The sequence below is a fragment of the Saccopteryx leptura genome, chromosome 1, assembly GCF_036850995.1.
Source record: "Saccopteryx leptura isolate mSacLep1 chromosome 1, mSacLep1_pri_phased_curated, whole genome shotgun sequence".
In the NCBI taxonomy this organism is placed as follows: domain Eukaryota; kingdom Metazoa; phylum Chordata; class Mammalia; order Chiroptera; family Emballonuridae; genus Saccopteryx; species Saccopteryx leptura.
In genome coordinates this window covers 143,717,080-143,738,806 of record NC_089503.1, presented here as the reverse complement: position 1 = coordinate 143,738,806, position 21,727 = coordinate 143,717,080, and the positions used below count along the sequence as shown (strand labels likewise).

At 37.8% G+C, this 21,727-nt stretch overlaps 1 protein-coding gene across 1 annotated transcript in view; it reads right to left on the bottom strand.

The window, feature by feature from the left end:
- Positions 1-7,088: 7,088 nt before the first annotated feature.
- SLC30A5 (solute carrier family 30 member 5) overlaps positions 7,089-21,727 on the bottom strand; it is a 41,050-nt gene continuing 26,411 nt past the window's right edge. Inside the window, exons 13-16 of the mRNA XM_066376409.1 lie at positions 17,584-17,785; positions 16,705-16,931; positions 9,938-10,066; positions 7,089-7,937 (exon numbers count right to left, since the gene is read on the bottom strand). Coding sequence (XP_066232506.1) covers positions 7,767-7,937; positions 9,938-10,066; positions 16,705-16,931; positions 17,584-17,785 — 729 coding nt within the window. The 3' untranslated portion in view covers positions 7,089-7,766. The remainder of the gene's footprint in view (positions 7,938-9,937; positions 10,067-16,704; positions 16,932-17,583; positions 17,786-21,727) is intronic.

The following is a 21,727-nucleotide window of genomic DNA, read 5'->3' as shown; positions in this document are numbered from 1 at the left end:
AAGAGAGACAGACAGACAGGGACAGGAAGGGAGAGAGATGAGAAGCATCAACTCATAGTTCCGGCAACTTTGTTGTTCACTGATTGCTTTTTCATGTGTGCCTTGAATGGGGACTCCAGCTAAGCCAGTAGACCCTTGCTCAAGCTAGCAACCTTGGGCTCAAGCCAGTGACCATGAGGTCATCATGTCTATGATCCTATGATCCCACATTCAAGCCGGCAACCCCACGCTCAAGTCGGTGAGCCTGCGCTTAGACCGGATGAGCTTGCACTCAAGCAGTTGACCTTGGGTTTTGAAACTGGGTCCTCAGTGTCCCAGGACGACGCTCTATTTACTGTGCCACTGCCTGGTCAGGCTCCACAGCAGGTTTAGAAAAGTTTTTTGGAGCCCTTTGCAGGGTAGCTTAGTTGGTTCAAGTGTTGTACAAATGGGCCAAGGTTGCAGGGTTGATGCTGGATCAGTGCACATACAAGAATCAACCGAAGAGGCATCAGCCTCAGGTGCTAAAAATAGCTCAGTTGATTTGAGCATCGGCCCCAGATGGGGGTTACTGGGTGGGTCCCAGTCCGGGTGCATGCAGGAGTCTGTCTCACTATCTCTTCTCCTCTCACTTAAATAAAAATTTTATTTATTGATTTTAAAGAGGGGAGGAGGAGCAAGAAATATCAACTCATAGTTGCTTCACTTTAGTTGTTCATTGCTGGCTTGTTGCTTGTTGGATGTGCATTGACCCAGCAAGCCCAGGGCTTTTTTAAAATTTTATTTATTTTTAAAATTAATTTTAATGGGGTGACATTGATAAATCAGGGTACATATATTCAGAGAAAACATCTCCAGATTATTTTGACATTTGATTATGTTGCAGCAAGCCCAGGGCTTTGAACTGGCAACCTCAGCATTCCAGGTTGAAGCTCTACCCACTGCACTACCACAGGCCAGGTATTATATTTGTAAATTAAAAAAGTTTTTTTTTACTGTTTTATTTTTTTAGTGAGAGTGAGAAATAGGCAGACAGACAGGAAGGGAGATGAGAAGCATCAAGTTGTTGCATCACCTTTGTTCACTGATTGCTTCTCATATGTGTCTTGGGCTTCAAACCAGTGATCATGGGATCATATCAATGACTCTACACTCAAGCTGGTGACCCCATGCTCAAGCTGGCAAGCTTGCACGCAAGCCAGATGAGCCTGTGCTCAAGCTAGTGACCTCAGGGTTTTGAACCTGGGGCCTCAAGTTCCAGGTTAATGCTCTATCCACTGCACCATCACTGGTCAGGTCGTTGGTTGATTCTTGTATGTGCCCTGACTGGGGATTAAACTTGCAACCTTATTGTACTGGACGATGCTCTAACCAACTGAATGAGCTACCTGTCCAGAATAATAATTACTTAAAATGTAAATGGATTAGTTGCTCCAATCAAAAGTCATAGGGTGGTTGAATGAATAAGAAATCAAGACCCATACATATGCTGCCTTCAAGAGACTCATTTCGGCTAGAAAGACACACATAGACTGAAAGTAAAGGAATGGAAAAAGATATTTCATGCAAATGGTAACAATAACAACAAAAAAAGCAATACTTATATCATCAAAAAACTTTAAAACAAAAACTATAACAAGAGACAAAGAAGGTCCCAGCAATTCCACTTCTGTGTATTTATCTGAAGAAACCCAAAACACTCACTCAAAAAGCCATATGCATCCCTGTGTTCATTGAAGCATAATTTACAATAGCTAAGATATGGAAGCAACCCAAGGGTCCATCTTCCATTGATAGTCAAATGGATAAAGAAGATGTATTATATATGTGTACATACATAATGGAATATTAAAAATCCATAAAAAGAATGGAATCTTGCCATCTGTGACAAGATGGATGGACCTAGAGGGTATTTTGCTAAGTGAAATAAATCAGGTAGAGAAAGACAAATACCATATGCTTTCATTTATATGTGGAATCTAAAAAAACCCCCACAACACCACAAAATAAATGAACAAACAAAATAGGAACAAATTTACAGGTGTAGTGAACAAACTGATGGTTGCCAGATGGGGGGCGGAGTTGATGGGAAGTGAAATAGGGGAAGGGATTAAGAGGTACAAGTTGCCAGTTATAAAAATGTCATGGAGCTGCAAAATGCAGAATAGGGAATATAGTCAATAATATTTTAATAATTATGTATGGTGTCAGATGGGTAATTACTTTGCAAGTATATAAATGTCTAGTCACTATGTGTGCAACTGAAACTAATATAGTATTGTATGTCAGCTGTAGTTGAAAAAAAGTTAAGGAAAAAAAAAAGAAAAAGAAAAAAATACCAGAGAAAATGCAAGGAGAAATTATTATAGAAATAATACAAGTTTCATGAATTCATGTCTGCGTGCCCTGTATAATAAGTGAACAAAGACATCCAACCACACTATGCTGGCATATAAAATTAAGAATAAAGGGAAGACCCTAAAAGGAACCCAAAACACATAGCATACAAAGAATTAAGAATCAGATTGGAATTGGCCTTTCAACAGCAGTGTTGAAATCTAAAAGATTATCAGGAAAATGATTTTCAACCTACAATTCTGTACATAGGCTGGCACTTTTCAGTAGGCCTAGAGAGCAGTCAGTGGGATAGTAATTATATACATATTTATATACTGCTTATAACAGTACCTATTTGACACATGGTAAGGGTTCAATAAGTTTTTTTCTTAAGTGAGAAGTGGGGAGGCAGAGAGACAAACTCCCACATGTTCCCCAACCAGGATCCAGCTGGCAAGTCCCCTATGGGGCCAGGGTTCAATAAGTTATTTTCAGGTTGTCATAAGACATTTTTACATGTCAGCCTGTCTTGTTCCCTAGAAAGTAAGCTCCATTAGAGCAGGACTTTATTGATGACTTTATCGCTAGCTCCTGAGGTAGTGTCTTGGTATAAAAGACTTCAATAAATTTTTTTTTTTTTTTAACAGAGACAGAGTCAGAAAGAGGGATAGATAGGGACAGACAGGAATGGTGAGAGATGAGAAGCATCAATCATCAGTTTTTTCGTTGCGACACCTTAGTTGTCCATTGATTGCTTTCTCATGTGTGCCTTGAACGTGGGCTTTCAGCCACTGCGCCACTGCCTGATCAGGCCCATATGGATTTCTGACCCCCAGAACTGTAAGACGTTTGTGTTAGGACACTAAGTTTGTGGTAATTTGTTATGACAGCAACAGAAAATTATAAACCACTTTCTGTGCTGTCACTCTAGTCTTCTCTGTTCTTGGATTTCATATACATGGAATCATACAGTAGGAATTCTTATGTCTGGCTTCTTTCACTTAACATAGTTTTTGAGATTCACCTATCTTGTTGGTAACAGTAATTTTTAAAACTGCTGAGTAGCATTCCATTATGAAAATACCACAATTTATCCATTCCCCCAGTGGCCATTTTGGTTGTTTTCAGTTTTGGGCCATCATGAATACATACATTCTTGTACATGTGTTTTATGGACACACTTTTCCATTTCTCTTGGGAGGGGAACTGCTAGGTCACCAAGTGGATGTATGTGTAACTTTAAAAGAAATTGCCAAACAGTTCTCCAAAGTGGCTGTGCTATTTTACACTCTAATACTTTGTGAATTCTAGTTGCTTCAAACTCCCACTTTGAACTAAGCATGTCATATCTGTGTATTTTATTGTATGTTAAGCATACCTCAATAAAAATATCACAAAAGAGGCCCTGGCTGGGTGGCTCAATGGATAAACCATTGTAGTTGCATGCCAGAGATGATGGGTTCCACACCCAGTCAGGGCATGTACCATAAGTGACCAATGAATACGCAATTAAGTGGGACAATGAAGTGAAATGAGTTGATACTTCTCACTCACGCTCTCTCTCTCTTCCCTACTCCTCAAATGAAAGAAAAAATTTCTTTTTACTTATTTATTTACTTATTTTTTTTACAGAGACAGAGAGAGGGATAGACAGGGACAGACAGACAGGAACGGAGAGATGGGAAGCATGAATCATTAGTTTTTTGTTGCACGTTGTGACACCTTAGTTCATTGATTGCTTTCTCATATGTGCCTTGACCGCGGGCCTTCAGCAGACCAAGTAGCCCCTTGCTCGAGCCAGCAACTTTGGGTCCAAGCTGGTGAGCTTTTGCTCAAACCAGATGAGCCAGCGCTCAAGTTGGCGACCTTGGGGTCTCGAACCTAGGTCCTTCTGCATCCCAGTCCGACGCTCTATCCACTGCGCCACTGCCTGGTCAGGCAGAAAAAATTTTCTTAAAAAAATCACAATATAAAAAAAATGTAATTGTTAAAAAAAGACACTGTTAGTATATGTATAAAATATAATAACCATCTTTGACTATCTTTGTCAAACTGGACTGTGAATAGAAGGAACAAGATGTAGGAAAACTGGTGATTAAAAAATCCAACTTTACTCTTCTGTTTCATACATTATTTACTAAAACATTTTACTTTTGAAAAACCACTCTAAAATGTAATAATCATTAGTAGTTTTAAAATTGAACTCAGTTTGGCATCTGTATATAAACCTCTCTGCACATTTAACTTTCGTACAAATTAAGGCCATAAGAAATGTTCACCTTAAAGTTTCTATTTTAAGACATCTAACATTGCTGATGGGATGGTAAACTGTGACAATCTCTATGGAGTGCATTTTTAGCAGTATTTTTGAGATTTGTAAATGCTATAAACTTGTTTCCTCTGAAATCCTGCTTGTCAGAAATTATTCCACATATTTATTTGCATATATGCAAAATAATGTTTGTACAAAGCTATTTGTATCAGCATCATAATAGCAAAAGATTGGAGCCAACCTAAAGAAATCCAGCAATAGGGTTACTCTACAGCTGAAAAAGAGAATGAGGATGCTTTTCAATGTTTCAACTATGGAATAATTTCTAAGTGAAATGTAATACATGTGTATTTGCTTGTATATTCATAAAATATACATATGTATACTAAGAAACTAACAAATGTGATAATTTTTAGAGAGGAGAGTTGTGTATCTGAGTGACAGAATTGGCTTTTGCTATTTACTCTTTTGAATTTGACTATGTGACCATTAACTAGTTTTTTTTTTAATTTTTTGTTTTCTTTTTTTACAGAGACAGAGAGAGAGTCAGAGAGAGGGATAGATAGGGACAGACAGGAACTGAGAGAGAGATGAGAAGCATCAATCATCAGTTTTTCGTTGTGACACTTTAGTTGTTCATTGATTGCTTTCTCATATGTGCCTTGACTGTGGGGCTACAGCAGACCGAGTAACCCCTTATCAGCGACCTTGGGTCCAAGCTGGTGAGCTTTTTGCTCAAGCCAGATGAACCTGCGCTCAAACTGGCGACCTCGGGGTCTCGAACCTCAGTCCTCCGCATCCCATTCCGACGCTCTATCCACTGCACCACCGCCTGGTCAGGCTGACCATTAACTAGTTACCATGCATCTCTGCATTAATATAGTGGGTATTTTAGGGGACAATCATAGTCTAAATTTAAAATAAAATCAGAATCCTTTAGAGATATCTAATTATATATAGCTTCATTATTCTGCTGTAATTAGAAAAGTTTAAAGTTTGATCAATTATCATGTAATAAGAACAATAAATCTGTATCATAAAATATGTAAAGTTTATTCTAAGAGGAAATTATGAGCGGCTGATTGGTAATAAGAGAAAACAATAGTTGGAAATAAAGGGAAGGAAGAGAAATTAATAGGTGTGTTAAGCAACCACTACCACCCTTCTTGGGCAAATGAACTATAGTCTTCTGTTTTGGGTATTATTTTAAGCTTATTTGTTCACTTAATACCTAATTAATCTTAGATGCTGATTACAATAAAAAGAAGAGAGACAAATAAAAGCTACCCCTGAAGTCAAGTTTAAAATAGCAATTCTTTAACATTATTTAGCTCTTTCCAACTTTCAAATCATTTTTACATGTGTTATTCCTTTTGCTCCTCATAACCCTGTGAATTTGAGATTTTATTGATTTTTTTTGGGGGGGGTTGTTTTATTATTCTGATTTTATGTATGAGAAAAAAAAATTACTCAGAGTGGCTGATTTGTTTAAAGTCACATATGTATGAGCTGGAACCAGTACCCAGGTGCTCTTGAATGCTGGAGTTTCCCTACTTTCCATCTGCAATCACATTAATTTCATTTTCCTGTTGTTTATATGTCTTCTAAGAGAAATAATGTTTTAATAATGGTGCTATATTCATTATACCTATCTACTTAAACTTTTTAATGTACAAAAATTGCATTGAAACATAAAATATGCATTTATTTTCCCACCACTCAAAAAATTTTAATATGTATTGAAGATTCTGGACCAGATAATGTGTCAAGAGAAGACAAGGAATACCCAAATAACTTATAACAAATTTCTAAACTTATCACAAATTAGTAAGACAAAAATATGATTTACAGTTCACATTCGCCATTATGTTATAGATAAGAAAACAGTACCCATACTAAAATTAATTCATCCTACTTATCAAAATTTCTAGTATAAGAATGAAAATATTCAGATTCTTATAAATAGACAGGTATTCAAAAATTTCTTTTGGACAACATTCTTTGGTGTTTATAAAACTGCATATATTATATATCTATCATACAGTCTTTTCAGACTGTACATTTAGTTTAAATTGGAAACTAAAAAATATAAATTACATATTACTATAGAAAATAGTTATAGGGTATTTGATTTTATAGTGCCTCAGTATTTACGGGCAAGATTTACTTATTAAACTTTAAAATAACAACCTATTCTTTGATACTTCTTACACAGCTCATGTACCAGAAATTAAAAAAAATATATATACATTTATAGACAGGAAATTCAACTGAATTGCCAATTTTATGATTCTTTCAAACTGGCTATTCCACAACATATGGAGCTAAATGAAAAGATGAAAAGCCTAGCACTGCTTGGATACCAGCTTGATAAGCAACGAGGACTGCCAGATGCATAAAAAGAAATGGAATATTCTACTTTAGAGGCAGAAGACAAGTGAATGAATAACATAGACACAATTTAGTGTAAGTTCTTTACCCTAATAATTATTCATCTGCAAATATTAACAAAAGTAAAAAAATTTATTTTACAGAGTGGTTGTTCTTTTTTTAATACATCAAAAACTATAACGCTATACTTCTCTATTCTCACTGCTTGTCTCATATCAGTGGTTGAAGTTTCTCCCCCAAAATTTACATTTAAAGTGGCAATACAGATTTTACTTAATGGATTTAAGTTATAATTAGAAACCAGTTTTATATACAGATAATCCATAAATATAGAACTTTTATTCCTACTTTACCATGGGGATATGCAAAAAAAAAAATAGACTAAAAAGTTTTTCATTTGGGTGTTTGTAATAAACCTGTAAATACATTATTTACAATGGAGATGCTTTCTGACAGAAAGTAAATACAGAAGAAATTTTGATCTTCACTTGATTCCATCATATGTACATTTTCAAAGATGTGATACATCACATTTACTCAAATTTTAAGATTCTTGTTGTAGACATAATTCAAATAATGATTTCACATGAATAATGAAGGCTTCATTCTGTATTTATATTTAAGGAAGATTCCTTGAACCAAGAGTAGGGGACTTTAAACCTTTTTTCAAATATGGCAAAATGTTTCTGTACAGCCGTGCGCAATTTTCTTCCTTCTGGCAATATTAAAATAACTTAAGTCATTTAATCTTCATTGTTCACACCCCAGGAGTAATTCCCAGGTTATCTCACATGATATAAGTACCATCTTTGTAGTATTTCATGGACTCCATTTGTTTTGTTATAGCCAGGACATCATGAAATCCAGTACTTAGTCCAGACATATGTTGAAAATATGCCTCTTTTTCCACTTGAATTGTTAAATTGTTTACTCCAGCATCTTTAAGTATTCCCGTAACCTGTTATAAAAATCCATACATTTTAAAGCATATTAATGCATTTAATGCATACATGTCTTAAATAACTGATATACCATTTTTTTTACATCTACAGATAATCAAAGATAAATCCTCAAAATAATGTTTATTACTTATTTGGCTAAATGTTAGATAGGATTTTAGACAACCTAAATTCTGATCTCTTATTCAAAGTAGCAAAAGAAAACAGCTATTGTCTCCAATTCAGTATGTCTAGAATAGGGATACAGGAACTGTTTTGATCCCTATCTCCAACCATAGCACATGTATATACTCTGCCAAAGTTAATATTATTGATTTAGGGCTGCATTTTATTTTAAGTGAGAGGCAGGAAGGCAGAGAGACAGATTCCCGCATGTGCCCCAACTGGGTCCACCTGGCAAATTGGGTCTGGGGCTGATGTTCTGCCCATCTGGGACCATTGCTCCTTTGCTAGGCAACCGAGCTATTGTAGAGCCTGAGGTGAGGCCATGGAGCCATCCTTGGCACTCACAGCCAACTTGCTTGAACCATTCGAGCCACAGCTGTGCGAGGGGGTGAGAGAGAGAAAGAGAGTGAAAGAAAGAGAGGGAGAGAGAGAAGAGTGGGAAGGATGGAGAAGCAGATGGTCTCTTCTCCTGTGTGCCCTGACCAGAAATTGAACCCGGGACTGCCACACGCTGGGCCCATGTTCTACCTCTAAGCCAACCAGCCACCTTATTTTATTAAAAATTTATTTTATTTTAATTTTTTTAGATTTATTCATTTTTAGAGAGAGAGGAGAGAGGGGGAAAAAGAGAAAAAGAGAGAGAAGGAAGCATCAACTCCCATATGTGCCTTGACCAGGCAAGCCTGGGGTTTTGAACCAGCGACCTCAGTGTTCCAGGTCGACGCTTTATCCACTGCACCACCACAGGTCAGGCTACGGGTACATTTTTCACAACTTATTTCTTGATAATCTAATGGGAATCATGGTGGATCATAAATAAATTTTATTTTACATTAACTTAAAGCTGATCCTCTAAATACTAAAACTTGATTTTATTTTAACCAGTTTATGATATTAAAAAAAACCTAGATGTAAAAAAGTGTTATGTTATCTTTAACTGAAGGATTGATATTTTCTTTCTTTCTTTTTTTTTTTTTTTTTGTATTTTTCTGAAGCTGGAAATGGGGAGAGACAGTCAGACTCCCACATGCGCCCGACCGGGATCCACCCGGCACGCCCACCAGGGGGCGATGCTCTGCCCCTCCGGGGCATCGCTCTGTTGCGACCAGAGCCACTCTAGCGCCTGGGGCAGAGGCCAAGGAGCCATCCCCAGCGCCCGGGCCATCTTTGCTCCAATGGAGCCTCGCTGCAGGAGGGGAAGAGAGAGACAGAGAGGAAGGAGAGGGGGAGGGGTGGAGAAGCAGATGGGCGCTTCTCCTGTGTGCCCTGGCCAGAAATCGAACCCAGGACTTCTGCACACCAGGCCAACGCTCTACCACTGAGCAAACCGGCCAGGGCCTGATATTTTCTTTCTTTCTTTCTTTCTTTTTTTAGTGAGAGAGACAAAGGCAGAGAGGAACAGAAACAGGGACAGATAGGGACAGACAGGGACAGACAGGCAGGAAGGGAGAGAGATGAGAAGCTCATACATGCATTGACTGGGGGCTCCAGCAGAGCGAGTGACCCCTTGCTCAAGCCAGTGATTTGGGCTCAAGGCAGCAACCATGGTTTCATGTCTATGTTACTACGCTTAAGCCAGTGACCCAGTGCTCAAGCAGGTGAGTCTGTGCTCAAGTCAGCAACCTCGGGGTACTGAACCTGGGTCCTCTGCCTCCCAGTCCAATGCTCCATCTACTGAGTCACCGCCTAGTCAGTCTGAATGACGGATATTTTCAAACAGTTAAACTACTATTTACACATAAGTTATACATAACTTATACATAAGTTATAATGTATGCAATTTTATGCATGGATTATCTTAACTGAAATTACTTAAAAAAATAAAGATTATTACCTGCTGTACTATTCTTTGTTCCAGCACATCAGATGTCACCTGTATATGAATTGTTCCTGCCACAATACTGGCAGAATGACGCCAAAAATGAGGGTCTCGGTATGATATTAATCCTTCAATTTTCTGTATCTGTCAAATAAAAGGGGAGGTGAAGTTATAATTTACTTAACACAAAGCAATCTTTTTGGTCTAGGAACCACTATTAAACTATTAAAAAAAAAAGATAATAAGGAGAGCCCAGAAGTGAGAAAGGAATAGAACATCAATTAGCTTAAAGCAAAGGTATCCAAAATATTTTAACCTAGGAGTGATACTATGGAAGGCAGCTCTGAAAAGGAAGTGAATGAGGTACAGGTGTCTTAATACCTAACAGTTGCACACCAATTTTCACCTATGTAGGATGTACTTACTCCACCTGTTATAAAAAGTAGATTATGTTTGATAAACTACAAGGTTTCCTTTAAATTCATATACACATTTGCATATTTTTTATTATACATTCAAAAGGTATCTTCCATGTTCAACTGATGATTGGTTAATAAATCACAGACTACCCACACATATAAACTATATTGTCATTAAAAATGTATTAAAGTATTTATCAACATGACATAATTAAATGGGGAAAAATTTAAAAAAGCAGTACAAAATAGTTTTTGCTACTTTTATTTAAAAAAATGTTTTAAAATATTTTTCTAAAGTTAGAAGCGGGGAGGCAGAGAGAGACAGACTACTGCATGTGCCCGACCAGGATCCACCCAGCATGCCACTAGGGGGCAATGCTCTACCAATCTGGGGTGTTGCTCCATTGCAACTGGAGCCTGAGACAGAGGCCATGGAGCCATCCTCAGCGCCCGGGCCAACTCTTTGCTCTAATGAAGCTCTGGCTGTAGGAGGGGAAGAGAGAAAGGAGAGGGGGAAGGGGGAAGGCTTAAAATATTTTTATAAGGCCCTGGCCAGCTGGCTTAGTGGTAGAACATCAGCCCGGCATGTGGAACCTGGCTTTGATTCCCAGCCAAGGCACACAGGAGAAGTGCCCATCTGCTTCTCTACCCTTCCCCCTCTCCTTTCTCTCTATCTCTCTTTTCCCTTCCCACAGCCAAGGCTCCCTTGGAGCAAAGTTGGCCTGGGTGCTGAGGATGGCTCCATGGCCTCCACCTCAGGCGCTAGAATGGCTCTGGTTGCAATGGAGCAATGGCCCAGATGGGCGGAGCATCGCCCCCTAGTGGGCATCCCAGGTGGATCCTGGTTGGGTGTATGCGGGAGTCTCCCTGCCTCCCCACTTCTCACTTCAGAAAAATTAAAAAAAAAAAATTTATTTATTTAATTTATAAAGAAAAACAACTTTATCCAAATGGGCAGCAGCAGGCTCCGGGCTGCCTCTCAACAGTCATGTTGCTCTTCTGGTTTGAAACTAGATTTAGCTCTGAGAGGGCTGATCTTAGAGTTGATCCATTTAACTATTCCTGAGTTCAGTGGTACATGGCTGCCTTCTCTAGTTCCCCATCAGTAAAATATGGCTGAGGGATCTCCCTTTGCCCAGGGATATGTAAGACTTCAAAAGTGGGGATACTCACAAAACCATGACAGGCTGTTGTTGAGAATTTGACTGTTCCCTTCAAAGAACAAAGGCACTGGGAAAACAAAGTCTGGGAGACATCCTATGGCAAGCATCTAGGAGCAGGTCTAATTTCTACTAAGGTAAAGATGGTGTCAGAACCATGTGTCACCTCATGAAACAGAGCAGTGCCTGAAAGAGGTAGAAACATTCTTCTTCCATTTTCTGTTTCATTCTAGGTGATACACAGAATTTTATGAACTGGATAATTATGTCTCCACCTGTTATGGACTGCAAGTTAGTATCCCTCTCTCTTGACCCCTAAATTCATGAATTGAAATCTTAACCCTAATGTGATGGAGTTAGGAAAGGGGGCCTTTGGATTGTAATGGTCATGAGAATGGAGCCCTCATGAATGGATTAATGTGCCTTAATAAGAAGAGTATTGAGACACAAGAGCTTATCCCAGTGGTTCTCAAAGTGTGCGCCAGGATGCACTGGTGTACCTTACATTTCCAGGTGCGCCCTATGGTATTCCAGAGAAATATATGCCTGTTGGGGACCAGAAAACAAACAGGGTTTTTGGAGTTTAGATTTTTGGGGGGCAGAGGTGTGGGGAATTGGCTGTAAGCTGACAGTCTGCCCCAACCCCCATCTCACGTGCCTGATTAGGTTGCAGAAGGCTGTTAAGCTGTGGTGCTGGATTGTTTACACTACCCCGTGTTCCCAGGAAAGACTAAAGGCAAGTTTCTTCAATACTTTGTTTGGTGTAAAGTTAAGATGATATGTATGGTGGGGGTTTTAGATTGATGATTAAACATAAGGAATTGTCTCTTGAAACCTTTTGGATTTCTATAAAAGAAGAATATGTGGCAATATCTAAGAAAAGCTTTGAACTTTTTACTACAATTTTCAACATCCTATTTATGTGAATTAGGATTTTCTACCCTCAACACAATTAAGAGTAAAAAGAGAGAAATTCTTAAATGTATTGACGAGGAAATGAGAGTTTGCCTTTCAAATATATGCCCAAACATTGATGAAATCACTAGGACACATCAGGCTCATGTTTCTCATAAACACAAGAAAGAAAAAAACACATTTGCATCGGGACCTGCTGAATTTACTAAATCTTACTAAGAATGTATCTCTCTATATAATAAAAAGATAACTTTTTTGTTTGTTTTCATTTTTAACCCTTTTTTACAAATTCTAAAATGCATAACTCAAAAAATGTAACATAAAAATGTTTTTAATGTCAGAATAAATTTAATTTGGTTGTATTTATTTTAATTACTGTAATAGCACGCTTGGATTTTATTTTATTTTTTAATATTTGACTTAATTATTATGACATATTTCTCAGAAATTTGTATATAGTGCGCCTACAATTATTTGTAGGATTTTAAATGCGCCCTGACTTCAAAAAGTTTGAGAACCACTGGCTTATCTTCTTTGTCTCCTAGTGAAGAAACAGAGAAGATAGCACCTGCAAACCAAGGAAGGGAACCTTGGTTTTGGTCCTTTTGATATCAACAATTGTGAAAAAGGGAAAAATTTAAAAACTTTTAAAAGTATTTCATTCCAAGTGGTAATGTTATATGTGACCCTACCTCATTGGTACTTTTCTGTATTTCACTATTTTCTTTAATAGACATTTATTATTTTGAAATGAAATACTATTTTTTATTTTTGGGGGGGAAGAGATGAAAAGCATCAACTTGTAGTTGTGTCACTTTAGTTGTTCACTGATTGCTTCTCATACATCCTTGATGGGGGTGCTCAAGGTAGGCCAGTGACCCTTTGCTCAAGCCAGTGACCATGGATCATTTCGATGATTCCATGCTCAAGCTGGAGACCCAGCACTCAAGTTGGCAAGCCTGTGCTCAAGCTGGTGATCTTGGGGTTTTGAACCTGGGACCTTAGTGTTCCAGGTCAACCCTTTATCCACTGCACTACCACAGGATGTAATATTCACTAATTATAAGATGAGAAAACAGTACTAATTTTATTTATGAAATTGTGGGTTAAGATACTATACCAGTGGTCGGCAAACTCATTAGTCAACAGAGCCAAATATCAACAGTACAATGATTGAAATTTCTTTTGAGAGCCAATTTTTTTAAACTTAAACTATATAGGTGGGTACATTGTTATTAGTTTAATTAGGGTGCTCCTAAGCTGGCCTTTGCTAAAAACTCAAGGGGCCAAAGAGTCACATGTGGCTCATGAGCCGCGGTTTGCCGATCACTGTGCTCTACCATAAATCAGTGGTACTCAAACTTTTTGAAGTCAAGGTGCACTCAAAATCCTGCAATTGTAGGCGCACTATATACAAATTTCTGAGAAATATGTTATAATAATTAAGTCAAATATTAAAGAAATAAAGCCCAAGCATGCTTTTATGGTAATTAAACAAAATAAATATGACAAAATTAAATTTATTCTGACATTAAAAACAATTTTGTTACATTTTTTGAGTTATGCTTTTTAGAATTCGTAAAAAGGGGTTAAAAAATAAAAAGACAAAAAAGTTATCTTTTTATATCTATATCGATATCGATATCTATATAGATATCGATATCGATATAGATATATTCTTAGTAAGATTTAGTAAATTTGGCAGGTCCTGGCACGAATTTGTTAAGTTTTTTCTTTCTTGTGTTTATGAGAAACATGAGCCTGATGTGTTCTAGCAATTTCTTCAATGTTTGGGTATATGTTTGAAAGGCAACCTCTCATTTCCTTTTCAATACATTGAGGAATTCCTCTCTTTTTACTCTTAATTGTGTTGAAGGTAGAAAATTCTAATTCACATAAATAGGATGTTGAAAATTGTAGTAAAATGTTCAAAGCTTTTTTAGATATTGCCACATATTCTCTTAAAGAAATCCAAAAGGCTTCAAGAGACAATTCCTTATGTTTAATCATCAATCCACAATCAGTGGATATAGCTGCCAGTTCTTCCTCTTCTGTTAATGTTAAACCAAAATCACTTGGAGCTTCCATGAATGGGTTTCTAATCCAATTGTATTGTTCAGTGGTAAGTGATGGAAAATGCTATAAATTAAATTCTACCCATCAGCCTTCAAGTCCTATTTTATTTACACTAAACTTTTGCTCACTTCCAGAATCGGATTCTTCAATATCATGCTTCTTTTTGAGAAATCTATCCATTTTATTTGGGTGTATTTATCTAAAAATAATATAATGATGTGTTAATAATAAATATAATAATGATGTGTTAACAAAAAGAGCAGTATTTCCATAATGAAATGGTATAACAGAGTAACTGTTTATTTATTTTTACATCTGGGTACATGCTGTGAACCAGCGCAGCTAGTAATTCCAGGTCCCGAGTGAGAACGGTGTGGAATTAAGAAAATATGGGGTTGAGAGGGCCCTGAAATTGCTGCTGGCAAGAACAAAGCGTGCCCAAAAACCGCATCTTGCTTTATTTATAGGGCAAAGTGAGCCATTAGCAAATCAATGAGATCTTTGATCATGTTTCCAAGGCAACCCAAGAATTTTACCAAGTGCAGAAAACCCCCACCATACATATCATCTTAACTTTACACTAAACAAAGGATAGAAGAAACTTGCCTTCAGTCTTTCCGGGGAACATGGGGGGTGATGTAAACAATCCAGCACCACAGCTTAACAGCCTTTTGCAACCTAATCAGGCAAGTGAGGTGGGGGTTGGGCAGACTATCAGCTTACAGCCAATTCCCCACATCTCTGTCCCCCAAAAATCTAAACTCCAAAAACCCTGTTGGTTTTTTGGTCCCCAAAAGGCACATATTTCTCTAGAATACCATAGGGCGCACCTGGAAATCTTCTAGGGCACATCAGTGCGCCCTAGCACACACTTTGAGAACTATTGCCATAAATATTGAAAATGCTAAGTTTTCATCAGTAGATCCTAATTGGTTTAATGATATGGCAAACCACAAACTAGAAGACATCCTATTTTTCTAACTCATACAAAAAACGATGAACTGCCTGTTTATATTCTCAAAGACTGTTTTTCTTGATTTAAAGGATTATAAATAGTAAGCCTTTGCCTGTCTGTATGTGCTGCAAATATTTTCTCCTGGTCTAACTTTTATATTTCATATTTGTTATGGAATCTTTTACAAATGGACAATTTTCAATTGATCCAATCTGTAGATTTTTTTCCCCTCCCTTTTTGGCTTCTGGTTTCACTTCTATCATATTAAGAAGGCTTTGCTTATTTCAGTGCTATTTTATTCTATTTTACTTTAGTAGTCTTGTAATTTTACCCTAATATTTAGTCTACTGAAAAAATATTTTTATATGGATTGGGATAGATACAGATAGATTTTCTTTTCCACCAGTGAACATGTTAATTAGGTCAACTCTTTCTTCCCCACTGATCTGAAATATCATCTTTGGCATATATTGAACTTCATAAATTTCTAGGTCTGTATCTGACCTTTTTTTTTTGTGACAGAGACAGACAGGAAGGGAGAGAGATGAGAAGCATCAATTCCTTGTTGCGGCACCTTAGTTTTCATTGATTGCTTTCTCATATGTGCCTTGACCAGGGGCTATAGCAGACAGAGTAACCCCGTGCTCAAGCCAGTGACCTTGGGCTCAAGCTAGTGAGCCTTCCTCAAACCAGATGAGCCTGCACTCAAGCCAGCGACCTCGGGGTTTTGAACCTGGGTCCTTGGTGTCCCAGTCTGATGCTCTATCCATTGTGCCACCACCTGGTCAGGCTGTTTCTGACTTTTAAAATTGGAATTTGTGTGTTTATTCCTGTGCAAGAACAAAACTATTAGTGTTGTTAGTTAATTTGGTAACTTTCTAATTAAAGGACCAGATCCTTTTAATTAATTAGTTAATTCTGTAAATTTATGCATTTTAAAATTTATTTTCAAATATTAACTCTTCCAAATAAGCTTCCAAGTAATACTGGATTATCTATCCTCCCCCAACAAAAAAGTCCAAATGAAAGGCAACCACAGTGGGATTTAAATGAAAAAATTCAGCATCTTTACAATACAGTTTCCCATCCCAGAAAATAACTCTCCATTTATGCAGTCCTTATTTTATGTCCTTTAATTAAAACTGTACTTTCTTCTTTCATATCTTGCACATTTCTTGTTAAGTCAACTTAATTTCAAATTCAGTTGAAAAGCTGTTTTAAAAGGAAAAAAAATAGTGAAGAAACTACACACAGTACCTTTTCTAAAGCAAGATGTAATTCTTTTTCATATTCTGGTGGCAGTCTCAGAAGTAGAACCTGACAGGCATCTTTAATCAGTGGAATAACACTGAGAAATATTAATATAGCAATAAAAAGAGAACAGAGGGGATCAGCAATGAACCACCCAAACTGCTCTATAAGAATTGTGGATACGATCACACCAATACTGCCAAGTGTGTCTGCCAAAACATGTAGAAATACACCTATAAGTAAAATATATAAAAACATTAAAAATTAAATCACATCAAATTTAGTTCTTTTATACATTCTATAAATATTATTGGGTACCTAACTATGCACCTGTCACTCTGCTAGGGGCTGGTACTTAAAAAATGACTAAAATATGGTCATTACTCTCAAGGAATTCAGTCTAGTAGAAAAAAAGTAAGGGTGTGGGCCATTACACCACAGTGTGGTTAGTTTTATGATGGTGTGGTTTATCTGGGAAGGCTTCCTAGAAATCATGTGAGCCAAGTCTTAACATTAACCAAAAACTTTTATTAAACATTCAGAATAAATCATTCAATAAAGTAAGTGATAACTACTTCCATTTTTTTACAATACAATAGAAATCTTTTTTTTGTAGTGAAAATTCCTAATGGCATACTCAAGTGTTTCCCTTACAAATAACATTTATGCAACTGTCAGTACGGAAAGGACTGTATACGTAAAATAATTAACATTTATGAATAAACATGAGCATTTTCTACAGCAGATGACTTCAGACCTTTTTTTAGCCACATATGGTTTTTCCAAAATAAAATTGCACCAGAAGCCTAATATTTAATATATTGTAAATAAAGTGTCAATTTACAACATGGTTGAAAGGTAGGGCAATATTTGGCAAGAACTCACCCCTCATGTTAGCATTCATGCCTCTGGCTGCAGATCCATGGCTGTGACCATGCCCATGGTCACTGTGTCCATGCATATGGTGTGAATGGCCGTGATCAGATGAGTGACAGCTTCCATGAGAAGATCCATGGCTATGGTTATGGGCATGGCTAAAGGCACAGATACCAATAAGGTTTACTATCAGTCCTCCAACTGAGACTGGCTAGCAAAAGAGAGAAAAGAAAAACCTTTAAATTTGTAATTTAAAAAATAAATTTGTTGCTTAAACGTTAGTATACAGCTATATTTGTTTTTCTGTTTACAGTTTAGAAAGTCTTCATAGTATAATCTCATTAGGTTCATAAGGAAATCCAAACTTAAATTTTTTTTTAGAGTATTTTAAAAATATCAAAGTGTTGACAAATAGAGGGATTTTGAATTGCTTTAAGTGATTAAGAATATGTACTTGGCTCATGACTTATGAATAAATAAATGATGCTAATGTTTTCTTTTATTTAAATAAAGAGTTTGAAAATACTACTTAATAGAGCAAGTATATGCTATATCTGAAATCTTGTTTTATTACTAAATTTCAATAGTTTATAAGGTAATGATTATAATTTACTAATGGATTCCAAATAAATATAGTCTACTGTGTCTTTTTTTTTTTTAATTAACTTATGTCCTCTTTTTTTTTTTTTAATTATTTTTATTTATTCATTTTAGAGGAGAGAGAGAGAGAGAGAGAGAGAGAGAGAGAAGGGGGGGGGAGCAGGAAGCATCAACTCCCATATGTGCCTTGACCGGGCAAGCCCAGGGTTTCGAACCGGCGACCTCAGCATTCCAGGTCGACGCTTTATCCCACTGAGCCACCACAGGTCAGGCCTGGTCTACTGTGTCTTACAGTAAAATTTCCCGAAGTAAAAAAGGTACAATGACAAAGCAAGCATATAATAGTAATCTCTCATCTTTTTGAACAACAAAGTAAATGGAAGTATCTTGATTAAATGGTTCCAGAATAATACCCCAAAGGGTAAACAAGTTACTTACCCTTGATTATCCTCTTACAAAATGATTTTGAATAGTAGCTCAGGGTGTTATTTAATTTAGATATGTCTACAGTTTCTCCTTTAGAAAAATCCATTTGTTTTATAAAAAGAACATAAAAATAAGGGGGACAGATGGTTTTAATTAACTTTCTTTTCTTTTCTTTTTTAATTACATGGGAGGCAGGGAGACAGAGGCAGACTCTCACTAGAGCCCCAACTGGGATCCACCCAGCAAGCCCTCTATGGGGCAATGCTCTGCCCATCTGGGGCTTGTTCTCATGCTTGGCAACTGAGCTATTTTATATTTTAGCACCTGGGGTGAGGCCATGGAGCCATCCTCAGCACCTGGGGATGATGCTCTTCTGCTGAACCAACTGGCCAGGGCCTTAATTAATTTTCTTTTTATTTTATTTATTTATTTATTTATTTATTTATTTATTTATTTATTTTTTGCATTTTTCTGAAGCTGGAAACGGGGAGAGACAGTCAGATAGACTCCCGCATGTGCCCGACCAGGATCCACCCGGCACGCCCACCAGGGGCGAAGCTCTGCCCACCAGGGGGCAATGCTCTGCCCCTCCCAGGCGTCGCTCTGTTGCGACCAGAGCCACTCTAGTGCCTGGGGCAGAGGCCAAGGAGCCATCCCCAGTGCCTGGGCCATCCTTGCTCCAATGGAGCCTCGCTGCGGGAGGGGAAGAGAGAGACAGAGAGGAAGGAGAGGGGGAGGGGTGGAGAAGCCGATGGGCGCTTCTCCTGTGTGCCCTGGCCGGGAATCGAACCCGGGACTTCTGCACGCCAGGCTGACGCTCTACCACTGAGCCAACCGGCCAGGGCCCTTAATTAATTTTCAAATGTAGTAAGAGAAGGGATTTACTTTAGTAAAGATGTGTGTTGCTTATTTACTTCTTCCTGCAACTCAGACCATTTGTCCGTCAGATTTAAAAATTTCAGTTAGCTTTATAAGCTTGAAGAGGGTTAATAAATTAAAAAAAATTTTTTTTAAAGATTTTATTTATCCATTTAGAGAGGAGAGAGAGAGAGGGAGAGGGAGAGGGAGAGGGAGAGCGAAAGAGAAGAAAGAGAGAAGGGAGGAGGAGCAGGAAGCATCAACTCCCATATGTGCCTTGACCAGGCAAGCCCAGGGTTTTGAACTGGCAACCTTAGTGTTCCAGGTCGATGCTTTATCCATTGAACCACCACAGGTCAGGTGAGGGTTAGTGAATTTTGAATGAAACAAATACTGCTTATAGAGATCCCATCACCTCATACATACTTCTCTGAGAAATACTTCATCTTTATATATTTCATCATAAAAAATAAAATACTGTAGAAAATGAAAGCCCCCTATTACTGTACTCCCAAAAGTTAATCACTCCTAAGAGCACAGTGTATTTCTATGTACATACCATTGTCCCTCGCCATATCGTGGTTCACTTTTCCCGGTCTCACTGTATCGCGGATGTTTAAATTGTATATATCTAATTTTGTATCACAGATTTTTGCTATATCGTAGGATTTTGAGGTATATAGGTATTTTTAATACTTATTATTTTAATTATTTTTGCAGTAAAATAAGCATTTTCTAGCTTAAAAATTGAAAATATAAAAATATTAATTAAAACATATTAAAAGAATATTAAATCATCATTACCTTCATCATTCAAGTTGTAGTATATTCACTGGTGAGTACCCACATAGAATTTTATATGTTGTTAAAATTACATATGTTTAAGAGTGTAGAAAGTAAGAGCATAGGAAGTGTTTATAAGAGTATGGGAAAGGTTAATAACAGCGTGGGAAAGGTTTATAAGAGTGTGGGGAGGGTTTATAAAGCCTTAAAAATAGATATAAATAATAAAATAAATATAAGGTCTCTACTTTGCAGATTTTCACCTACCGCAGGGGGTTCTGGAATCTAATCCCCATGATAGACGAGGGACCACTGTACATACAGGTATATCTTTTTTGTTTTTTAAATTTTTAAAAAAATTTTTTAAAATTTTATTTATTCATTTTTTTTTTAGAGAGGAGAGAGAGAGGGAGAGGGAAAGACAGAGAGGGAGAGAGAGGAGAGACAGAGAGAGAAGGGGGGAGGAGCTGGAAGCATCAACTCTCATATGTGCCTTGACCAGGCAAGCCCAGGGTTTCGAACCGGCGACCTCAGCATTTCCAGGTCCACGCTTTATCCACTGCGCCACCACAGGTCAGCAGGTATATCTTTTTAAACCAAGGATAGCATTATTTTATAACACTGCTTTGTCATTTTTTCCATTTAGTACATCTTGTTTTTTGGGGGCAGAAGAGAGAGAGACAGACAGACAGACAGGGACAGACAGGAAGGGAGAGAGAAGCATCAATTCTTTGTTGTGGCATCTTAGTTGTTGATTATTTTCTCATATGTGCCTCAACTTGGGGGCTCCAGCAGAGCGAGTGATCCCTTGCTCAAGCCAGGGATCTTGGACACAAGTCAGCGACCTTGGGCTTCAAGCCAGTGACTATGGGATGTCTATGATCCCACGCTTAAGCCAGTGACCCACGCTCAAGCTGGTGAGCCCATGCTCAAACCAGAGACCTCATGGTTTTGAACCTAGGTCCTGAGCATCCCAGGCCAATGCTTATCCACTGCACTACCAACTAGTCAGGCTCATTTAGTACATCTTGTAAATATTTTTCACACTAGTATTTATAGGTATACCTCACTTTTTTTTTTTCTGAAGTGAGAAGTGGGGAGGCAGAGAGACAGACTCCCACATGTGCCCAACGGGGATCCACCCAGCATGCACACTAGGGGGCGATGCCCTGCCCACCTGGGGCGTTGCTCTGTTGCAACTGGAGCCATTCTAGCGCCTGAGGTGAAGGCCATGGAGCCATCCTCAGTGCCCGGGAAAACTTTGCTCCAAGGGACCCTTGGCTGTGGGAGTGAAAGAGAGAGATAGAGAAAGAAGAGAGGGGGAAGGGTAGAGAAGCAGATGGGCGCTTCTCCTGTATGCCCTGGCTGGGAATTGAACCTGGGACTTCCACCCACTACCTCACTCTTTTTAATAGCTGCACAGTATTCTATAAGTGACAAATTTATTTAACTAGTTCTTTCATTGGTGGCCATTGTTTTATTTTCC